The sequence below is a fragment of the Lampetra fluviatilis genome, chromosome 37, assembly GCF_964198595.1.
Source record: "Lampetra fluviatilis chromosome 37, kcLamFluv1.1, whole genome shotgun sequence".
Lineage (NCBI taxonomy): Eukaryota > Metazoa > Chordata > Hyperoartia > Petromyzontiformes > Petromyzontidae > Lampetra > Lampetra fluviatilis.
In genome coordinates, this window is record NC_136311.1 from 4,112,152 (window position 1) to 4,134,301 (window position 22,150).

At 52.6% G+C, this 22,150-nt stretch overlaps 1 protein-coding gene and 2 non-coding genes across 3 annotated transcripts; 1 reads left to right on the forward strand and 2 right to left on the reverse strand.

Annotated features, from left to right (window-relative positions):
- The first annotated feature begins 336 nt into the window (after nt 1-336).
- On the forward strand, nt 337-21,638 carry HPD (4-hydroxyphenylpyruvate dioxygenase). Its single transcript, XM_078873655.1, has 14 exons — nt 337-391; nt 6,031-6,057; nt 7,087-7,149; nt 11,565-11,669; nt 12,069-12,111; nt 12,435-12,517; nt 13,509-13,598; nt 14,080-14,183; nt 15,966-16,043; nt 17,534-17,696; nt 18,000-18,071; nt 18,529-18,651; nt 19,307-19,423; nt 20,605-21,638. The coding sequence occupies exons 1-14, from the start codon at nt 389-391 to the stop codon at nt 20,716-20,718; spliced, it is 1,185 nt and encodes a 394-aa protein (XP_078729781.1). The 5' UTR covers nt 337-388; the 3' UTR covers nt 20,719-21,638.
- On the reverse strand, nt 2,642-2,714 carry TRNAM-CAU (transfer RNA methionine (anticodon CAU)). The gene has a single exon. It is a non-coding gene; the product is annotated as a tRNA-Met (tRNA).
- Nucleotides 5,219-5,291, reverse strand: TRNAM-CAU (transfer RNA methionine (anticodon CAU)). The gene has a single exon. It is a non-coding gene; the product is annotated as a tRNA-Met (tRNA).
- Nucleotides 21,639-22,150: the final 512 nt, after the last annotated feature.

The following is a 22,150-nucleotide window of genomic DNA, read 5'->3' on the forward strand; positions in this document are numbered from 1 at the left end:
TGCAGGGTGGGTGCGGGGTGTGTTGGGTGAGGGGTGCGGGGTGCAGGGTGGGTGCGGGGTGCAGGGTGGGTGCGGGGTGCGGGGTGCGGGGTGCAGGGTGGGTGCGGGGTCCAGGGTGGGTGCGGGGTGTGTTGGGTGCAGGGTGGGTGCGGGGTGCAGGGTGGGTGTGGGGTGGGTGGGAGAGCGCGCGGCCAATGGGGAGCGCGGGGAGAGTTCGGCACCACGGGGACTCTGGGCGCCGCGGGGGGGGGGGGGATTGAGGGGGGGGGGTTGAGGGGGGGGGGGAGTCTCTCTCGGGCTTTATAACCCGCGACTCGCCCCCGACAGAGCCATCCCGACTCGACTGGACCCGCGCTCAGCTCTCACCTGCGACCCCGCCAGCAGCGACATGGTGAGAGGACTGAGAGAGACGGCCACCCCGACCCCCTTGAGAGAGAGCGAGAGAGCGCACGGGAGAGAGACCTTGAGAGAGAGAGAGGAGGGGAGAGAGACCTTGAGAGAGAGCGAGAGGAGGGGAGAGAGACCTTGAGAGAGAGAGGAGGGGAGAGAGACCCCCCCCGATTCACCAACCCACCTTGAGTGAGAGGAGGGTCGGAGGCCGTTGGACTGCGAGAAGGGCTGCGTGCAGATGCAGCACTTGTAGTAGTAAAACATATATATGAAAGAAAGAGAGCGTAGAGAGGGGGGGGGCAGAGAGGGGGGTGTGTACATAAAGCAAAGATAAAAAAAAACTAAATGATGAACGAAGCAAAGTGCCGACTACACCGAGCATCTTCTTGTTTCCTCTGATCGTAAAAAAGACCTTGAAAGAGAGAGATTCGGGGAGAGAGACCTGGGTAGAGGCCTCCTCAGGGACCCCCTCTATCCCCCACCCACCTTGAGTAATGTCTTAGTGGCAATGTTTATTCAGGACCTACCACTGTGTCGTGTTCACCACCACAGTGCATTGCCGATTGTGAAATTTCGAATTCAGCTTTTACCGAATTCGAAAACAAAGTTATTTTGGTTGCCGATCCGCCTGCTCTAAAGAGAACCGCTCCCCTGAGAAAGATCTCCTTGGGGGAGACCCCCTTTGTAGACCCCCTCAGAAAGATCTCCTTGAGAGAGACTCCCTTTGTGGACCCCCTCAGAAAGATCTCCTTGGGAGAGACCCCCTTTTTGAAGACCCCCCAAAATATCTCATTGGGAGAGACCCCTTTGTGGACCCCCTCAGAAAGATCTCCTTGGGAGAGAGACCCCCTTTGTAGACCCCCTCAGAAAGATCTCATTGGGAGAGACCCCCTTTTTGAAGACCCCCCAAAAATATCTCCTTGAGAGAGACCCCCTTTGTAGACCCCCTCAGAAATATCTCCTTCAGAGAGACCCCCTTTGTGGACCCCCTCAGAAAGATCTCCTTGGGAGAGACTCCCTTTGTGGACCTCCTCAGAAATATCTCCTTGGGAGAGACCCCCTTTTTGAAGACCCCCCAAAAATATCTCCTTGAGAGAGACCCCCTTTGTAGACTCCCTCAGAAAGATCTCCTTGGGAGAGACCCCCTTTGTAGACCTCCTCAGAAAGATCTCCCTGAGAGAGACCCCTTTGTGGACCCCTCAGAAAGATCTCATTGAGAGAGACTCCCTTTGTGGACCCCCTCAGAAAGATCTCCTTGGGAGAGACCCCCTTTTTGAAGACCCCCCAAAAATATCTCCTTGAGAGAGACCCCCTTTGTAGACCCCCTCAGAAATATCTCCTTCAGAGAGACCCCCTTTGTGGACCCCCTCAGAAAGATCTCATTGAGAGAGACCCCCTTTGTAGACTCCCTCAGAAAGATCTCCTTGGGAGAGACCCCCTTTGTAGACCTCCTCAGAAAGATCTCCCTGAGAGACCCCTTTGTGGATCCCTCAGAAAGATCTCCCTGAGAGAGACCCCCTTTGTGGACCCCTCAGAAAGATCTCCCTGAGAGAGACCCCCTTTGTGGACCCCTCAGAAAGATCTCATTGAGAGAGACTCCCTTTGTGGACCCCCTCAGAAAGATCTCCTTGGGAGAGACCCCCTTTTTGAAGACCCCCCAAAAATATCTCCTTGAGAGAGACCCCCTTTGTAGACCCCCTCAGAAATATCTCCTTCAGAGAGACCCCCTTTGTGGACCCCTCAGAAAGATCTCATTGAGAATGACCCTCTTTGTAGACCCCCTCAGAAAGACACCCGGATTCTCCTTAGAGAGACCCCCTTGAGAGAGTGAGAGAGACCCCCTTGAGATAGAGAGAGACCCCCTTGAGATATTCTCGGGATTCTTTAATGAAAGACCCCCTTCAGAGAGATTCAAATCACGAGGACTATGTGTCGTGAAGAAGGGCCATTTTCCGAAACGTCGGCTCATATGTTTTCATGTAAGGCCACATAGTGTTTTTAACGAATGCGTTGAGTTTGTTGTTGTTGTTGTTTGTGTACCACTGTCAACTCAATGCAGTAGCGGCAGCATCACCAAAATATTCAGTGGCTACATCACTCGCCACTGATGTTGGCCGTGAGCGGGGATTCGAACCCAGCTAAAATCAGCACTCTCTGAAGAAGAGGAAGCAGGAGAATAATGAAAAGAGTTTACTGCTTTGGTTCAGCGTTTTTATTGACAAAATAATAATAATTAAAAAAAGTAACCGCGTGCCCCGTGTGAGGATCGAACTCACGACCTTCAGATTATGAGACTGACGCGCTACCTACTGCGCTAACGAGGCAGCTGCACGCACCAGCGCCACCAACCCTGCTAGACTGTTGGGGCAATAGACACCACGCAGTATACAACAACAATCATTCGCTATAGATTTGAAGTTTTCGTGACTGCAAGGATCCATATTTTTTGGTTCTTTCGGTAAAGTCACGTAGGTGATTTTTTTAAAATAAAAAATAAATAACTAAAATCACGACGTTTCGATTGCAACACAAGCAATCGTCATCAGGTGTGAAAACCACAGCAATCATTTTTTGCCCACTTCAGTAACAAAAAATCTTGCTGTGGTTCTCGTACCAGGCTAGGTGCACTTTTAAGTCGTCACGTGAAGCGTGGAAGGAGACCTTCTGAAGAATCACGGGGACAGACCCAGGTGCCATGGGCTGGCTGACTTGAGATGACTGGCAGATGCACCACCTGTGCTCCGCATCTATATATATACCCACACACATCTCATCATCAGCATGAGGCTTGGTCAATCCACTGCTGGATGAAGGGGAGGCCTCTCCAAGCCGTCGCAGTGTGATAATCCACGCAGTCTCCTGCACGCGAGCTGATTTCGTTCCTTCCTTTCTATCTCTCCGATCCTTTGGTGGACGTCCGCTCGACATCGTTGCATCGTCCCTCCTTGGCTGTAGCTCCGTTATTAGGCTTGCCCATCTGCCGTTCATATCCGCGCACGCCAGGTGGATGCAATAACGTCTGTGACTGTCGTTGAATTTAGTTCTAGATTTGAAGCTTTCGTGACTGCAAGGATTCATAAATAAATAAAATTCATACAACTAAATAATAAAAAAAATAATAGGAATACTAATATAAATAAAATAGTATTTAAAATATTAATATATAAAAACATATTTTGTATTTATTATTTCTATTATTTATTTGCATTATTTCTTTTTAATATTTATTTATTTTTCCCTACGTGACTTTACCGAAAAAACCTAAGAGTTGAATTTAGTGTGTCTCAATGTGTCTGTGTGTGTGTGGATAACTGGTTCAGCGAGTGTGGTATGGATTCCTGCAGTCACGAAAGCTTCAAATCAAGATTGAGTGTGGAAGTGTTGCGCATGACCAGACCCGCTGGAGATGAACGGCTCCAGGTCTGTGAATGTGAATTAGGCGTTTTAGAGACAAAAGCGGCCGGGACAATGAAAGTAACTTTGAATTCCTGCATCCTGAACGTGTAAACGGCGCTTTGTGGAATTCTAACTGTTGTTTATTTAAATCGTGATTAAGCCAACACGTATACACTGTGCCACACACACACACACGTGTATGTGTGTAATCAAGCAACACCTACACTGCGCGTGTATGATGAACTCAACACATTCGTGATTAAGAGGATGCGTTTGAATCCACGTGTGGTGGCCACTTTCTCCGCACACTGACCAGAGGAGAGCTTTAACATTTTTCATTTGTGCATCATCATCAGATATCCTCGCATCAGCTGTGGTTTGTGTGCAGTCGATGATGCGGTTCAGGGGTTGTTAGTCCATGAGCTTCAGAGCGGGAGATCAAAACCTCGCTGGGTCCTGCAACGAGATGATGGGGCACACTTGGTAGACACTTTGCATTTTACCTCTTGCCCTGCGTGTGTACACTAAAACTAAACTAGTTTATTTTAATTTTAACACTGAGCTATATAAGCTCTTTTTTCAGAAGCGACTTGGATATCACAAATGATAGCCCAACGAAGTGGTTTATCACGTGGACATTTATAGCAGCCAAATACTGTAAACGCGTGATTGTTGATTCTAAATGTGGAGGGAAACACCGGACGACCCGGAGAAAAACCCACGAGACCATGGGGAGAGAGAGAGAGACATGGAAACTTCAAATATACAGCAGCAGGCGTCAGGGTCGGGATCGAACCCACGACCTCCTGTATACCAGGCGAGGTAGTCAACATCTCAGAGCCACCGTGATGATGATGATGAGAGAGAGACACCGCAAACTCCAAATATACAGCAGGCATCAGGGTCGGGATCGAACCGCTTGTTGTTACTGTAGCTGCTGTTGCTGCAGAAGTTCACGATTCGAATTCCAGCGGCCGCCCCGATAAATACTGCGGTGTGGAGGCCGTTAAAAAGATCCCGTGACGTTGTTCGCAAGAGTGTGCCATCATTGCGTGTGCACTGGTGTCACGATCCAATTTTTAAATGACAAAAAAAACTGGCTCATAAATACTCACTGGAATATAGACTGTACTCATAGCTGGCACAACCCTCCTCCTGGAGAACACAGTCGTCGTGAGAAGGGCCATTTCCTGAAACGTCGCTCGTTATGTTTTTTTGTTCCTTTCAATGCCACAGTGGTGCTGCTGTTGTTGTTGTTGACGAATATCACTCGCCACTTATGTTGGCCGTGACCGGGGGATATCGAATTCGGCCACCGCTCTCAACTAAAACAAACACGTTCATAAAAAAGAGGAAGCGGGAGCAATTAAAAATAGTTTATGGCTTTTTCAGAGTTGTTAACAAAATAATCATTTAAAAAATATTTACCGCGTGCCCCGTGTGAGGATCGAACTCACGACCTTCAGATTATGAGACTGACGCGCTACCTACTGCGCTAACGAGGCAGCTGCACGCACCACCGCCACCAACCCTGCTAGACTGTTGGGGCAACATCCACCACGCAGTGTGCAACAACAACAACCATTCGATATTCAGTGACGGTGACGCCACCACGACGCTCGTGCCAGGCTAGGTGCACTTTGAAGTCGTCACGTGAAGCGTGGCAGGCGAGCTGCTGGTAAATCACCACCTGTGCTCCCCATATACATGTATATACACACACACATACATCATCATCATCATCACCCTTGGTCAACACACTGCTGGATGGAGGGCTTACCAAACTTGCGGTGTAATAATCCAGCCAGTCACCTGCACGCGAGCTGATTTTCATCGTTGGTGGACGTCTTTCTCGGACGCTTTCCTCGGATTGTAAACAAGAAACGCGGTCGGTTGTTCCTTGGGCTGTACACTCAACGTGCAAAACAAAAAATCGCCTCTCAGGTGCATCAGTCATGCAGGAGGAGCAAGTGAAGACGTTAAGAACGCTTGTACAGGATGGTCCAGATGTCTTGTGACTCCCCCCCCCCCCCAAATTCAATTCTCTAAAACGTAATATTTTTTTGTATACCAATGGGTGTGAAAACAGAAATAAATAAGCAAAGGAAAAGTAATAAATGTTTAGGGGTCAATAAATTGGGACGGTCACAAGACATCTGGACCACGCCGTAGATTCTGAGCCTTATAATCGCTGCCGTCTGCCTGTTTCACCATCAATTAACACGTTGGCGTCTCTCCCTGCAGACCACCTACACGGACAAAGGCGAGAAGGTAAGAGGAGCGCACGGGTTGGGTTCGTGATGCCCTCTTCCTCCCGCCGAGGCCCACGAGAGCCACTTCCCGACGGGAGACGCGGCGCGATGGAGCCCCGCGAGGTCTCCCTCCACCCCCCGCGCCGTGCACCGCTGCCCGGCAGTGCGGGGCCTGTAACACGTGTTATAAAGGGGCCCTAACTATAAATATATATAATAATAATAAAAACATTAATATAAAAACACACGCATTTTTTCCCTTGCATAGCAAAGTAATTGTATTTTTTTAATTTCGATTTAAAGCTTTCGTGACTGCAGGCATTCATCTTCTTGGTTCTTTCGGTAAAGTCACGTAGAAGGGAAATAATAAAATAAAAAAAATAAAACATAATAAAATAATTCTCACGACGTTTCGGCCACAACGCAAGCAGCCGTCCTCAGGTGAAGACCATGTCTGTCGGGGAGACAGCGTCTGACGCTGTCGTGAGAATTATTTTATGTTTCAATTATTATTTTTATTATTTTATTATTGCCCTTCTACGTGACTTTACCGAAAGAACCAAGAAGATGTATTTTTTTTTAATTTTGATATACAACCACATAATACGACAAATCGTTAACCTTAAACACCCAGTCGTTCATAAAAGTTGAAGGCGGTATAGTACTATAGTAAGCGAGCAAGTGCATTGAGCGCGGGGCACTTGAAAGTGCGGGGCCCGTAGGATATGTAGCTACTTTTGCTACTACGATAATGCGATACTGCTGCCTGGGGCGCCTTGGCCTGGCTCAATGAGCCTCACGCAGTCCCACTCACTCCTGAGGACGCTGAGCGGAGCAGTGTGTGAACCCAGCTCCCACCTCATCTTCCTCCATCACTACCGTCTCTCTCCTCCACCTCTTCCACCCCCCCCCGACCTCCCCCTCTCCCCCACCACCAGCTCCACCTCCAATGCATCTCCATCTCTCTCCCCGAGTCTTATCTCTCTCCCCATCTCCTACTGACACTCTCCCCCCCCCATCTCACCTCCCTCCCTCTCTTGCCCCCCAGCACGCGCGAGGGAAATACCTGAACTTTGACCACGTGACGCTATGGGTGGGAAACGCCAAGCAGGTGAGACCTGGAGGGCGTGTCACGCGCCCACCAATCACGATCCAGCACTGCCACAGCTTGCAACGCCACTCATTCTTTCACCCGTCTGTACTCGTTCACCCATTTGTTCAGCAACGTGTTCGCGCTCATTTACTTATTAATGCACTCGCTAATTCACGCATTCGTCCACCCATTCGTTCGCACGCGTAGCTCTATGCACAGCCAGTTCAAAGCGTTCACACCGTTCACTCACCACGCTGTCGGCCACAACAGCACACTCATCCAGCCACCCACCCACCCCATTCACTCACATTCACTCACTCACCTACTCCACCCCCACATCTGGTTCGACAACATTGACTTGAAACTCACGCACGTGTTGGAGCGAGATGGATTGTGGTATCGTAGGATCGTCAGGGATGGAGACGTTGGGGGGGGGGAGGGCTTCATTCAGTAGTGAATTGAAGATAGTCGAGGATGACGATAGCCCATTCAAACAAATAAATATCCTTTTTTGTTTACATTATCAACGATGCTGATGCTTGTGTTGTGGTATTAATTGTACGAACCAGGACAACACATATCGAACAGAGAGGGAGGGGCCTTGCCTGCAGGTATCTGGTTGTTCGCCATCAATTACACTGGTCAACAAAAAAAAACATTTTTTTCTGGCCTGGACTTTTGCAGCTGTTTTAGACTAATTTCAGGGTGCTGATTCCAAATCTGATCTCAGATTTGCTCTATCACATCTCATTTTATGCTATCGGCATACCCCATTTTCATTGATTTTACCCGAAATTAACTCTGTCACTTATGATTGCAAGTTGTTGCGAGTCAGTGACTGCTTTAGTGTTAAAATATGGTGCTGTATTTTAGGATAGTGTGTTTATAATATAATTTTATGTAGATATCCACATTTATTTAATATTTTTCTTCTGCAGTTTTTATTGAAAATGCAATATTTGATATCTCAAAAACCTGATGTGATAGACAAAAACTGATGCCAGATTTGGAATCAGCACCCCAAAATTACCTTTAAACCCGTTGGAATACCTTATGCCAGAAAAAGTGTGTTGACCAGTGTTATTATTCAAGAAAGCCTGACTGCTGCTGACGACACGATGTTTGCCAAAACTCGCCCAGAGTTTCGCTCGCGTTGACCCCACGCTGCTGATAATACGCACTATCTCTGCATCGTTGTTTTGGTGGAAGGACAGATCTGTGAAGCAGGAGGATTCCCTGCTTGCTCATGTTGTTATCGTTCATTGGGCGGGTGGGTGGGGTGAGTGGGAGGGTGAGTGGGAGGGTGGGGAGTCCATGGCGGGTGGCGCGGGGCGTAATGAGTGTAGGAATGTGGTGCACAGCGGTGTCCAGGGGTGGGCGGAGTGGGGACGAGTTGGACAGACACAGCAGACGCTGTGGACAACAGCAGATACAGCAGACATTGGTCATGCCGGGCATTCACCAAACGTCCCCCTCACCGTATAGCCTTCGCAGACTGTTGGGGCAAGTGCCGTTAGCGAGCACCCATGAAGGCCGGCACGGCACAAGGGGTAGGTGGCCAGTACCACGCCCGGCCGCCTTTATCTCCCCAGTGGCGATGTTTACACACCGCACCAGGTACTCATTTGAGGCCGAGTCGATCTAGGGGAAGGCGCCCAGGGCCGGTTCAGATAATCGTCACCGGATTTCGGCCGTGAGCGGGAATCGAACTCGGTTCGTGGCGCAGCGTGCTGCTGACCACCGCGCCTCCACTCCCGAAGCAGCCACCACGCAGCCACCACGCAGTGACCACGCAGTGACCACGCAGTGACCACGCAGCCACCACGCAGCCACCACTCAGTGACCACGCAGTGACCACGCAGCCACCACGCAGCCACCACTCAGTGACCACGCAGTGACCACGCAGTGACCACGCAGCCACCACGCAGTGACCACGCAGTGACCACGCAGTGACCACGCAGTGACCACGCAGCCACCACGCAGCTACCACTCAGTGACCACGCAGTGACCACGCAGTGACCACGCAGTGACCACGCAGCCACCACGCAGCCACCACGCAGCCACCACGCAGTGACCACGCAGTCACGGCACACACCAGGGACATCAGACATCCCCACCACGACCGCTCCTCACCTTCTGCACGGGTTTGCGGCTCCAGGTCAGCGTCGTGAACTTCCTTGCGGGGTTTTTTTGTTGCCAAATAAGCCCAAACACGACCTCCTGGGAGAACAGGTCTGGGCTCTCTTACACTGGGGGTCATCCGTCACGTCTCCTCCACGTCCCCAGTAATAATAATAATGATTCGCAATCAACGTTGACAATTCACTGTTTACACGAAGGCATCCACAAAGTGTCGGTCATGTGGCTTGTTTGACCATACTTCACCGCGCTGGTCAGTGCGGCTTTGTGAAGGTGATCGGGAGGGATCCGGTCGCCGCCAAGATATGGCGCTCGCCACGAAATGTTAGCCGTGACCGGGAATGGATTCCACCCGTGCGCGGAAAAAAATAAGAATGAACATCGATGAATGTTTAGAATGAATCAATGCATTTTAAGAAATAATATCACCGGATCAGTGGCATCACAAGTGGCATCACCACCACCACCAAACCATGTTTGCAATCGTCGCATCTCATGTCATCATCACTTGGCGAGCGATTCGTCCCGATCCCATTATGACGATTTTGGAAATTAATCCGCCACCGCGCCCCCCCCCCCCCCAAACAAATGGGAAATCGAGGCGATCCCCTTTCTCGGAGGGACTACTCGCGGCTACGCGCGGGACGTGACCACGGCGCCGCACGCGGCCACTCTCTGCCCGCTGTTGTTCCCGTGGCAGATTTGAGGTCCCAACGCATTGCCCCCCACCCCCCCCCGGTCCGAGTTAATTCCTAACTGATGTGGGTGGTGGGGGGGGGGGGGTCTGGGGGAGACGTGAGTTCCCCCTCCCCGATGGGTGGGAGCGAAGTGGTGGTGGTGGGGGGGGTGGTGGTGGTGTAGGTGGGGGGTGGTGGTGGTGTAGGTGGGGGGTGGTGGTGGTGTAGGTGGGGGGGGGGTGGTGGTGGGGGGGTGGTGGTGGTGTAGGTGGGGGGGGAGGTGGTGGGGGGGTAGTGGTCCGGCCGTGGTCTCGATTGGTCGTGCGTGAGGGGCGGATCGCTCACAAACACAGCGGCCGATCCCAGATCCGCGGGCGATGAAGCAACCGCAGCCGCCGCCGCCGCCGACTCGGAGGGGTCGCGCAACGACCCCCCACGTGGCCATTGGCTCACGGCCGTAGCCACCCCCCCCCCCCCACTTGACCTTCACGTGCCCCCTGCACACTGGCCCCGCCCCTCGCCCCATAGACGTGTCCCAAAACCCGTGCCCTATAACCACCCTGTCACACCCCACCACCAGTGTCGGGTTAAGCTAGTGCGGGGCCTGTAGCATATGTTATAAAGGGGCCCTAAATATAAAAAAAACACTTAAATATTAAAACACTAATTTTTTGCTTGCATAGTAAAGTAATTGTATTTTTTCATTTGCAAAACAGCAAAATACGACAAATCGCTCACCTTAAACACACATACTCTTTGGTTCTTTCGCTGAAGTAGCAGTTTTTTCTTGTTGTGGTTGTCCCACTTGATGACGATTGCTTGTGTTGCGATCGAAACGTCGTGATCTTTTATTTTTCTTCCTACGTGACTTTACCGAAAGAACCAAAGAGTATGGATTCCTGCAGTCACGACAGCTTCAAATACAGCTTAAACACACAGTCGTTCATAAAAGTTGAAGGCGGTATAGTACTATAGTAATAGAGCAAGTGCAGAATCACTGAAACGGAATTAATAGCTTGAAAGCATTTAGCGCGGGTCCCTTGAAAGTGCGGGACCCGTAGCATATGCTACTTTTGCTACTGGGATAATCCGGCACTGCCCACCACACGTATCGTATCCATGCCCTGACCGACGTCCTATTACTCCCTGACCTGTGCTCGTGTTCCACACCCAACAGCTGTGCTTCCCTATCCACGCCCTTGCCAACATCCTATACAGTACCCATGCCACATGGACATGCCCGACCCATGCCCTCACCTACGCCCTATACTCACGTTCTATACCGAATACCTCCTACCCATGCCCATACCTGGCGCACCTGTATTGGGCCCCGTGGCATCGTGAGCGAGGTTGAGTGGAGCGTGGTTGAGCAGCGTGGAGCGTGGTTGAGCAGGGTGGAGCGTGGTTGAGTGGAACGTGGTTGAGTGGAGCGTGGTTGAGCAGGGTGGAGCGTGGTTGAGTGGGGCATTGGGTTGAGCGACGATGCCGCGCTACCTGGGTCGCGCAATGCCGATGACAATAAGTGAGCCACTGTTATCGGGGGTGGATGTTCTGAGTCCACCACCAACCTCCACCCCTTCTGATGTTCCCTGACCTTGACCCTTGACCTCTGCGCAGGCGGCCACGTTCTACTGCACGCGCCTGGGCTGCGAGGCGCTGGCTTACCGCGGCCTGGAGACGGGAAGCCGCGAGGTCGTGGCGCACGTGGTGCGGCAAGACAAGGTGATGGTTAGCACACCGATATCGTTAGCCGCACCGACATTACTGACACACCGAGACTAACGCGGTGAGATGAACACAGTGAGATGGACAGATTGAGATTGACACGGTGATAGTTACACGATGAGATGAACACAGATTCACGCGAAGAGATCAACACGGCAGGACTGATACGCTGATATTAACAGTGAGATTCACACGATGAGATTGAAACAGTGAGATTCACGCGATGAGATTAACACGGTGAGATTCATACCTTGCGGTTAACATATCACATATACTGAGATGACACAACACCACCAACATCACGCGACTACCACCACTACACCTGCACCATCGAACACACCTCAAATGTCTTCATTGTCATCATCCCCTTGACGATGTCGGTCTTGATCCCTGCAGATCATCTTCGTCTTCCAGTCGGCGCTCAACCCTGGCAATAAGGGTCGGTGCCTGCGTTGGTCTCCACTCTGCATCGCATTCACTGCGGGGTCATGAGGTGACGGGGTCACGGGGTCACGGGGTCACCTGGGACAAGCGGACGCAGAGAGATGGGAACACGGGGAAACGGAAGACATGAGATAATAGACACAGGGGTAGAGCAACACGGAGCCACAGGGATATGGGGTCACAGGGGCACAACAACACGTGGTCACCTAGCACAAGTGGACGCAGAGGGACGTGGGGACACGGGAGACAAGGACATGGGAACACGAGGACACAAGACACACGGGTGACGCGGGGTGACGCGCGGTGACGTCCCCACAGAGATGGGCGCCTTCGCGGAGAAGCACGGCGACGCGGTGAAGGACGTGGCCTTCACGGTGGAGGACTGCGACGCCCTGGTGCAGGTGACGAGGAGTAGGGGGGAGAGGCCGCGGCGACAGAGAGACGGCGGAGAGAGGGAGGGGACGGAGGGAGATGGGAGGTGGGAGATGTGGCGAGGGAGGCCGTAGACACCTCTCCGGTCATCCTCGCAGCAGCAGCGGCGGCGGCTTTTGGCCATCAAACAAAGACGATCACCGCGTCGCACGCCGCTTTCAGATGCGCCTCTGCGGCCGTCTGGAACGCTCTTCCCTCCGATATTAGGAAGCCGCTGGAGCTATGCACTTTTAAATCTAGACTGAAAACTCACCTCTCTAGAACTGCTTTTTTTATTCAGCTTGCTGTCCTTCCCCCGCACCTCCAATTAGCGCGGTTGGCTACGTACGGCGTGAAAGAAGCTCATTGTACGTACACACATAATCGAGGGGCGGGGGGGGGGGCAGGTGGGCAGTTTCCCTCGGGCCTCAAATCTGAGTTGGGGGGGGGGGGGTGCTCAGAAAAGGTCAAGGGGCCCTCAATGGGGGCCTCATCTGGCAGGTGTCCCCGGGCGCCTCAGCGGCCGCATGGGGAGGGAGGCGAGGAGAGGGGCGGGAGACCCAAGACGGAGAGACGCAGCAGCGGGTGGGAGGCGCGGGGGCAGTGATAGGACACGGGGAGGGGGGCGGCCGAGACGGGAAAATTGCACGGCCGTGGCTCCTACAAAGCAAAGGATTTTACGGAATTGAGTGGGCACGTTACTTTTAGAGAGAAGCAGCCGGTCACTGGGCAGAGAAGAGCCAAAGTGTTGGGCCTGGACTTGGAACAGGGGTAAAAGGAGGGAGTGTCAGACTGTTGGGGGGGGGGGGGGGGGCAGCAGATGAGGAGCCGCGCTATCTCCCCATAACCACCATGCCCCCCCCACCCCTTTTCCCCCGCATCCACACGGCATGGCACACACCCACACACACACATACCCACACACATGCGCACACACACGCACGCACACACACGCACGCACACACACGCACGCACACACAGGTAGCGCGGGAGCGCGGCGCCCACATCGTCAAGGAGCCGTGGGTGGAGGAGGACGAGTTCGGCACGGTGAAGTTCGCCGTGCTGCAGACGGTGAGCAGACGGAATCGTCGATTTGGCCGCAGACACTCCCAGCAGAGGACGGCAGAGCTTGGGCACCTGTGGGCGGCGACGCCGGTCCTGGCCGCCCCTCCCCAGCGCTCGTCTGTGGCTCCCCACACGCCTCCGTGTGCGGAAACTTGCTCCCCGTGATAATGACTTACAGTGATGTCAGATTGCAATTTGCATAAATTATGGCGTGAAATAATATAATTATGAATTGTGATTATTGTTATTATACCACGTGACCGTGGGCCACGCTTAGCAACCACTACAGACAAAACGTTTAAGCATGGCGACAGCATGGGGAGGCCTTCATCCAGCAGCGGACAGATCACCGCTGATGAAGATGCCGATGATCGGGCGCGGCGAAGAGGGAAGAGCGAGGGAAGTTTCATTCCCGGACGCACGGACGTACGGACGAACACGCAGACGTGATCCCCGCCTGCTCTGCCCGTGCCTCGCGTGTGTGCAGTACGGGGACACGACGCACACCCTGGTGGAGAGGAGCGCCTACAAGGGGCTCTTCCTCCCGGGGTTCCGAGCTCCCCTCATCCGGGACCCCATGCTGCCCACACTGTGAGTCGGGGCGCCGTGGAGGGGATGGGCTGGGGGCGGTGGGGGAAACCCCTTTGGTTGTCCTTCCCCCGGCACCTCCGATTAGCACGGTTGGCTATGTATGGTGCGACAGAAGTTCAACATACATACGTTTCATTTCGATTTAAAGCTTTCGTGACTGCAGGGATTCATATTCTTGGTTCTTTCGGTAAAGTCACGTAGAAGGGAGATAATAAAATAATAGAAATATATTTATATTATTTTATTAATTTATTATCTCCCTTCTACGTGACTTTACCGAAAGAACCAAGGATATATATACATTTCGTTCATCTCTTAAAGCGCAGCACCTCTTTTCCATTGCTCATTCCCTTCCTCTTCCTCTCCCCTCGCCCCTCCACTCCGTCCTGTCCCTCCCCTGTAGCCCTTTCGTGACCCCCACGTTCCCTCTGTTACGGTCACTCAATTTATCGGCCCTTGCACGGCCCTTGCCATCTAAATCGCTCTACGTACTTTTGTGTCCGCTTTGAAACTACCAAAAGCACCTTGAGCTGAGGCGCCTCTGTACATATAAAATAAGATCAGCTTATTCGTGTGGCTGATGTTGGTGGAGAGCAACAGCCGTAACTTTACTTTGAGGTGGCTGAGCCGGATGAGCGCGGAGTCGGTAGTGGCGGAGTGCCGCATCGCTGTGCCGACGCCTCCCCCCTTCGGTTTTGTGAATCGGGCACTGGGGTCGGATTTAATGTTCCCATGGTCCTGTTCTGGGTGGTGACCACAGTCACCGCACACTGATCGGAGAGATTTAAATTCTACACTTAAACACAATAATCATCACCGTCATCACCATCATCACCAGGTAACTGCTTCTGCTGCTGCTGCTACAGTTGCTGCTACAGCTGTCATGGTTGGTGCAGTAGATGATGCTGCTCAGGGCCTGTGGCCCAGAAGCTTCAGGGCGGAGATCGAATCCGGGGACCTTCTGAATGCGTTGAGCTTCTTTCGCACCGTACGTAGCCAACCGCGCTAATTTGACGTGCAGTGAAGGACAACAAACTAGACACAAAAAGCAGTTATTCTGCGTCGGGCCATTCAATAGCTCAGGGGCAGCGATGCTGATGGGCTTGTGGCTGTCTGCTTGTCTCGCACTCCGCCCTGGCTCCCAGCCTCCGTGAACACGAGGAACGGCCGAATAGAAACTCCCAGAGGTGGGACAAAGTCATTGTTATGCAAGTCCAAGTCGAGTCGCAAGTCATCAAATTCATGACTCGAGTCTGACTCGAGTCCAAGTCACATGACTCGAGTCCACATCTTAGAGGTGGGACAAAGTCATTGTTATGCAAGTCCAAGTCGAGTCGCAAGTCATCAAATTCATGACTCGAGTCTGACTCGAGTCCAAGTCACATGACTCGAGTCCACACCTCTGGAAACTCCCCCCCCCCCCGCCGCCGCTCGCGATGCATCGGAGATTATGAGCAGACTGCGCGGGGGTCATGAGGACTGGAGTTGAGAGAAATGACGATCTCGAGTCGAGGGTGGTGATTATGATGATGCTGTGTGGTGATGCCGAGGGTGGTGGTGATGATGACGATGCCGAGGGTGGTGATGATGACGATGCTGTGTGGTGATGCCGAGGGTGGTGGTGATGATGATGATGACGATGCCGTGCGGGGACACCGAGGGTGGTGATGATGATGACGATGCCGTGTGGTGACGCTTGGGTTGTGGTGATGATGATGCCGTGTGGTGACGCTTGGGTTGTGGTGATGACGATGCCGTGCCCCCCCCACCCCCCCCCCCCAGGCCTCTGTGTCACCTGCACTTCATCGACCACATCGTGGGGAACATGCCTGAGGATAACATGGAGTCCGTGGTCGAGTGGTGAGGATGGGAATAGCCGAGTGAGATGGAGGCTAAGCGACCGGCTCTCAAACCCACGACTCGAACCCATCCCTAAACTAATCCCCAGCTACACACCTAAGCCTATCCCCTAACCCTCACCTCTACCTATACAATATCGGTTTATATACAGGGTGCTTAAAATTTTCTTTCACACTTACATGTGACTATGGTTTTTAATGGAAAAAGAACGGATAATACACTGTAACATGATAACAAATGTAATGTTAAAAGCTTTAAAAATTCAGAGTATACACTTGTTCGCCATCGTTGTCAACACACGCCTGGAATCTTCTCCAGGTGGTCTCCAGAGCCCGGAGGCACATTCCTCGTGGTATTGTTGCAAATTCTCAGAAGTGTTCAGATTTTTTTTGAAGCACCCTGTATTTATAACCCGAAACCAGAGAACTAGCAGAACACCGCACCAACTACTCACGCTCACCGTAGCCCTAAACCCTATCTGTGGCTGGACCCATCCATAACCAGATCCCAAATCTAACCGTCACCACAGACTTATCCCACACACCTGTCGCACGCGCGAACCCCAGACCGCCGAACACAAACCCCAAGCCTCGCTGTAACGCAGGCCATAGTCCTAGCACTAACCCCAGTCCAACCGTAACCCGAGTTCAACCCTCATACAAATCCCCATTCATACTGCTACCCCTGACCATAGCCCTAACTCACACACTCGCCCATACCTCTACCCCTAACCCTACTCCCAACCAGTGGCGGCTCCTGCAAAATCTCTCAGGGGGGGCAAATGTCTGGATGATTGATAAGGATAAGGTCCACCCATGCAAAGGATAAATTAACAGCTTAAGCATGTAAAGGCAACTTCACTTCTTTAATATTAATGAAAAATAAAGTGACTCTTACAATACATCTTGTTTGTTTCTAAACTCACTATTAATACAATCCACTCAATTTTCTTTTATTAAAGATTCCACTAGGTGGCGACAAATAATATTGTTGGATGCAACGTGCTTACGTATGATGACGTAAGCACGTTAGTGCATGCCCTCCCGGAAGCCATAGAGAATGCATTGCAGCGCCCCCGTTCGAAAAAAAACATCTTTGAATGTAAGTCTATGGGGCCACTCGGGGCGATTCTCAGCCGGAGGGAAATCGCCCAAAAAGAGGCGGTACTCCACAGAACGTAGCATGACGCTGATTGGACTATATCCAGAGGCACAGTGACGGCTAGCGTGACTCTGTGGTTGAATGACATTGGTGGTGCGTCGCCCAATCGCCCTAATGAAGAAACCGCCCCTGCTCCCAACCCTCACGCTTACCCCTACCCTGACCCCTTGACCCTACCCCTCACCTCTGACCCTACTCCTCACCCCTGACCCTACCCCTCACCCCTACCCTCCCCCTTGACCCTACCCGTCCCCCCACAGTAGTGGGGACTGAGCGTGCGAGTTGCGTGCTGAGTTCCGTGTCGTGGCCCCCCTCCACCGCCACCGCAGGTACCACCGGAACCTGCTGTTCCACCGGTTCTGGTCGGTGGACGACAAGCAGGTGCACACGGAGTACAGCTCGCTGCGCTCCATCGTCGTCTCCAACTACGAGGAGACCATCAAGATGCCGATCAACGAGCCCGCCGTCTCCAAGCGCAAGTCCCAGATCCAGGTGGGTGCCTCCGAGTCGGCCAGGAACGAATTCCCCCCCCCGAGATTGTTGAACGATTTGCCGCGATCTGGGGTCGGAGAGCGCGTTCTCACCTGGCGTGTTTGGTGGCGCGTCCACCTGCCCGTCCGTCTCTCGCCTGCCTGTACCGTGTGCGTTGCTGTCCGTCCCGCCGGTACTGCCTGCCTCGCGAGACTTGTCTGTCCTGTATCTGCGCCGAATCGTCGGTACCGTCATGTCTCGTCTATCGTGCGCCGCACGTGGTGCTGTCGCGCCGCTTGACCCGCGTCTACTGCGCACCCGCAGGAGTACGTCGACTACAACGGTGGCGCCGGCGTGCAGCACATCGCCCTCAACAGCTCCGACATCATCACGTCGGTGAGTCCCTCGGCGCTCGTCCCTCGCCTCCACACGAGTCCACCACTCACCTCCACCCTCATCTCTACAAAAGTTCAACACTCACCTCCACCCTCACCTCCACGTGAGTCCACCACTCACCTCCACCCTCACCTCTACGTGAGTCCACCACTCGCCCCACACGAGTCCACTCACCACCAGCAGTGGCGATTGTGTTTGTGGTAGTGATGGTGGATGGTGGTGGCGATGATTGAGTTTGTGGTTGGTGGCGACCGTGGTGATGGTGATGGCGGCGGCAGTGGTGATGATTGCGGTGATGGTAGTGAAAGTCAGCAGCGGTGCTGATCGTCGTGGTGGTGGTGACTGTGGTCTGGTTATGGTGTTGGCATTGGTGACCGTGGTGGTGGTGACCGTGGTGGTGGTGATGATCGTGGTGGTGACTGTGTTTGTTGTGGTGGTGATGGCGGCATCGCCACAGATCGTCAACCTGAAGAAGCGTGGCATGGAGTTCATGTCGGTGCCAGACACGTACTACGATCTGCTGTGTGAGAAGCTCGCTTGCGCCAAGATCAAGGTTGTCGAGGACCTCGACAAGCTGCGGGTGCGAGTCCCTCCCGCTCACTCACTAATGCTCGCTCGCTCGCATGTCTGTTCGATCACATGCTCGCTCGCTCGCACACACGCCTGCCCGCTCGTGCTCATGCTCACTCGCACACTTGCTCACACGCTCGCTCACACGCCTGCTCGCTCACATGCCCGTTCACTTGCCCACTCGCTCACATGCTCACTCACTCACTTGCTCACATGCTCGCTCACTCACTCACGCTAGCCCACTCATTCACGCTCACTCGCCCGCTCGCTCGCTGTCTCTTGCACACACACGTGTTCACTATGCTTCACTCACAGTGGACGTTAAAGATTCCATGACGTCATTTGCAAAAAAAAAAGGGCGATTGTGTGCCGGCCTAATGGTCCAAATGTTGACCAAATTTTTACATTTAACTGCGAAACGACTGCAGACTGGGTATGTGAAACATAGCAGCGGCAACACTACCATCTACATTGTGATAGCCTAGCAGTTTGGCACAAATGCTCCATGTATTAATGACCACGGTGATGAAGATGACGATGGTGTCAATGACGATGGTGGTGACAATGGAGAGGACGGCGACGATGACGGTGACAATGACGGTGACAAACGATGGGGAGTGAAAATCATGGTGAGCGTCGCTTGGGCCCCCCACCTCGTGTGGCAGGAGCTGAAAATCCTCGTGGATTTCGACGACAAGGGATACCTGCTGCAAATCTTCAGCAAGCCCATGCAGGACCGCCCAACGCTCTTCCTGGAGGTCATTCAGCGCCACAACCACCAGGTGCTCACCCTACACCCAACGCCGGCGCTTAACGCCCGCTCCAATAATAATTTTCGGCAGCGGTGAAAAAAGTTCCTGGGTTCGATTGCCGACTCGGGCGCTCTTTCTGTGTGGAGTCTGTTGTGTTCTTCTTCTGTTCTGTATGGGTTTCCTCCGGGTTCGCTGGTTTCCTCCCATAGTTATAGAAACAACATACATTGCAACTTGTATTGGCCAAAACATCCCAATACTTAAATATTAGGAACTCAGTGAGGCTTGCCTGGGTAACCACGCGCAAAGCTAATAATAATAACTTCTGACACGCCACGCTCATCTCGGCCTATTTTTGTGAAAATCACAACCAGACTGATGACAACGATAAATCCATGCATATAATTTGCGTAACCCGTTTGTAGATTGTAGAAATATAGAGTACAGTAATATAGGATTGTAATCGATAAGCGTAACCATATCCTCGAGTGGCAGTGCCTTACGTCAACAATCCCTACTCCAAGCCAGCCTAGTGGCGTGCCGTAATATACCAAGTGAGAAATTACATTCTGGTTCACGCCAATGCTGGTCACAGACTCGGCCCGGCACCAGCCCTGACCATAACCTAGGCCCTAGCACCAGCCCTGACCATAGCCTAGGCCCTAGCACCAGTTCTGACCATAGCCTAGGCCCTAGCACCAGCCCTGACCATAGTCTAGGCCCTAACACCAGCCCTGACCATAACCTAGGCCCTAGCGCCAGCCCTGACCATAGCCTAGGCCCTAGCGCCAGCCCTGACCATAACCTAGGCCCAGCACCAGCCCTGACCATATCCTAGGCCCTAACACCAGCCCTGACCATAGCCTAAGCCCTCGTGCCAGCCCTGACCATATCCTAGGCCCTTGTACTAGCACTCATGTTAATGTTTAAGATAGGGTTTGGAATTAGTTATTATAAGAGTTAGAGGTGCAGTGAGGGTTAATATTAGCGTTAGGGATTAGTTTAATGGTTACAGTCAATGTTAGGGTTGGTGTCATTAGGGTTGGTGTCATTCTAAGTACAAGGATTATGGTTGGAGTGTGGGGTTATTTTAGTGCTAGAGTCTGGGTGAGTGTTATGGTGAAGCCATGTTGTACCGATCTGACTGCGTGAGTGTCCGAGTTCCCGTGAGGCTGATGGCCAGTGTGGGGGTGCTGTGTTCCACTCCCCAGGGTTTCGGAGTCGGGAATTTCAAGTCGCTGTTCGAAGCGATCGAAGCCGACCAGAACGCACGCGGAAACCTCACCATCACCACGGCCGACGGCGGCTGCGACCGATTGAACTGATCCCGACACGTCTCCGCACACCCCGTGCAACCATGCCACGGCGAGCCACGCCAAACCACGCCGAACCACATTGAACCATATCGAACCAGGGTGAGCCACATTGAACCACACCCGAACCAGGGCAAGCCACCACCCCAAACCAGGGCGAGCCACGCCAAACTGCGTTGGGCCACGCTGGAGCCACTCCAAGCCACGCCGGAAAGCGGCAAGGCCTTGTTCCATAGCGCACACCGCACCGCCACGATCCCCGTCGCCGCCCGGCGCGTGGCCCGGTTCCACGATGCCGCTCAGGGCTTCATTTCAGCCGGCTCTGTCCGGGTCGGCGACCCAAAAACATATTTCCGCTCCGGGTATTCCACCTACAGTATACCTTTTGCTATGGCTACGGGTTCTGTGCCAACCTAAGGCTGGTCTCTTGGCGACCCAGAACATATCAGGTAATGTTTCATGGCGTTAATTCATGATAAGGCAATTTGATTTAGCATTTTTTCTAATGAAAATTTTTTAAGCAAAAAATATCGCATGCCGGTACGTGATGGTGGATAGTGAAATTTAAGCAATGAAATTACCAAACGAAAATAAAATTTCTAAAATTAAATGTGAATTGCACGTTACCGAAGCGTGAATGTATGGACAGCTAAACGTGTTTGGGTTTCAGGGTTTAAACGGAAGCGTTTGAGGTTGTAGCCAGAGTGCCGTCAGCATCTTCTTCATCTTGAGAAATGAGAGGGCGACCCTAATTTCTCCACACTGGCAGGGCCTCATCATCCCTCCTGCCGCCGGATCACTCGCGCCCTCGCGGCAACGGCTCCACTTAAAACGCACGTGATTTTTCAAATGCATGTTGTACGTACGACTCGACCGCACCACGTGTGTTACTGGAGCAATATTTTGTCGTTCTATAAACAATATATATATAACATAAAAGCATGCTTTGCCCTGTCCTTATTTTTGTAGACTTGGATCAACCCAATCACCAAACATGTCCCTAACACCAACCCTAACGTTATCCCTAACTCTATATCCTGAACACAAACCCTATCCCTAACACCTACACAGACAAAGATTACCCCGTATACCATTAACAGACTGTTGGGGCAGGTGCTGTTAGCGAGCACCTATGAAGGCCAGCACGGCACATGAGTGGCAATATTTACACATAGCACCAGGTATTCATTTGAGGTTGAGTCGACCTAGGTGAGGCCCAGGACCAGTTCAAATAATCATCACTGATCTTGGTGCAGGGTTCCCTGGGTCCAGGTGCAGGGTCCCCCCGGGTTACCCAGGGTGAGCCGCCTCTCGCACCTCCACTCATCACCTGAACTGCCGCTCGGGCCCAACCGCGTGCGCAAAGAAGTCTGCGGTCAGGGGAACTGAATCCTGAGAAAACCGTCATCGCGGCCTGGAATCGTGGTGGTGGGCGACGGGCGCT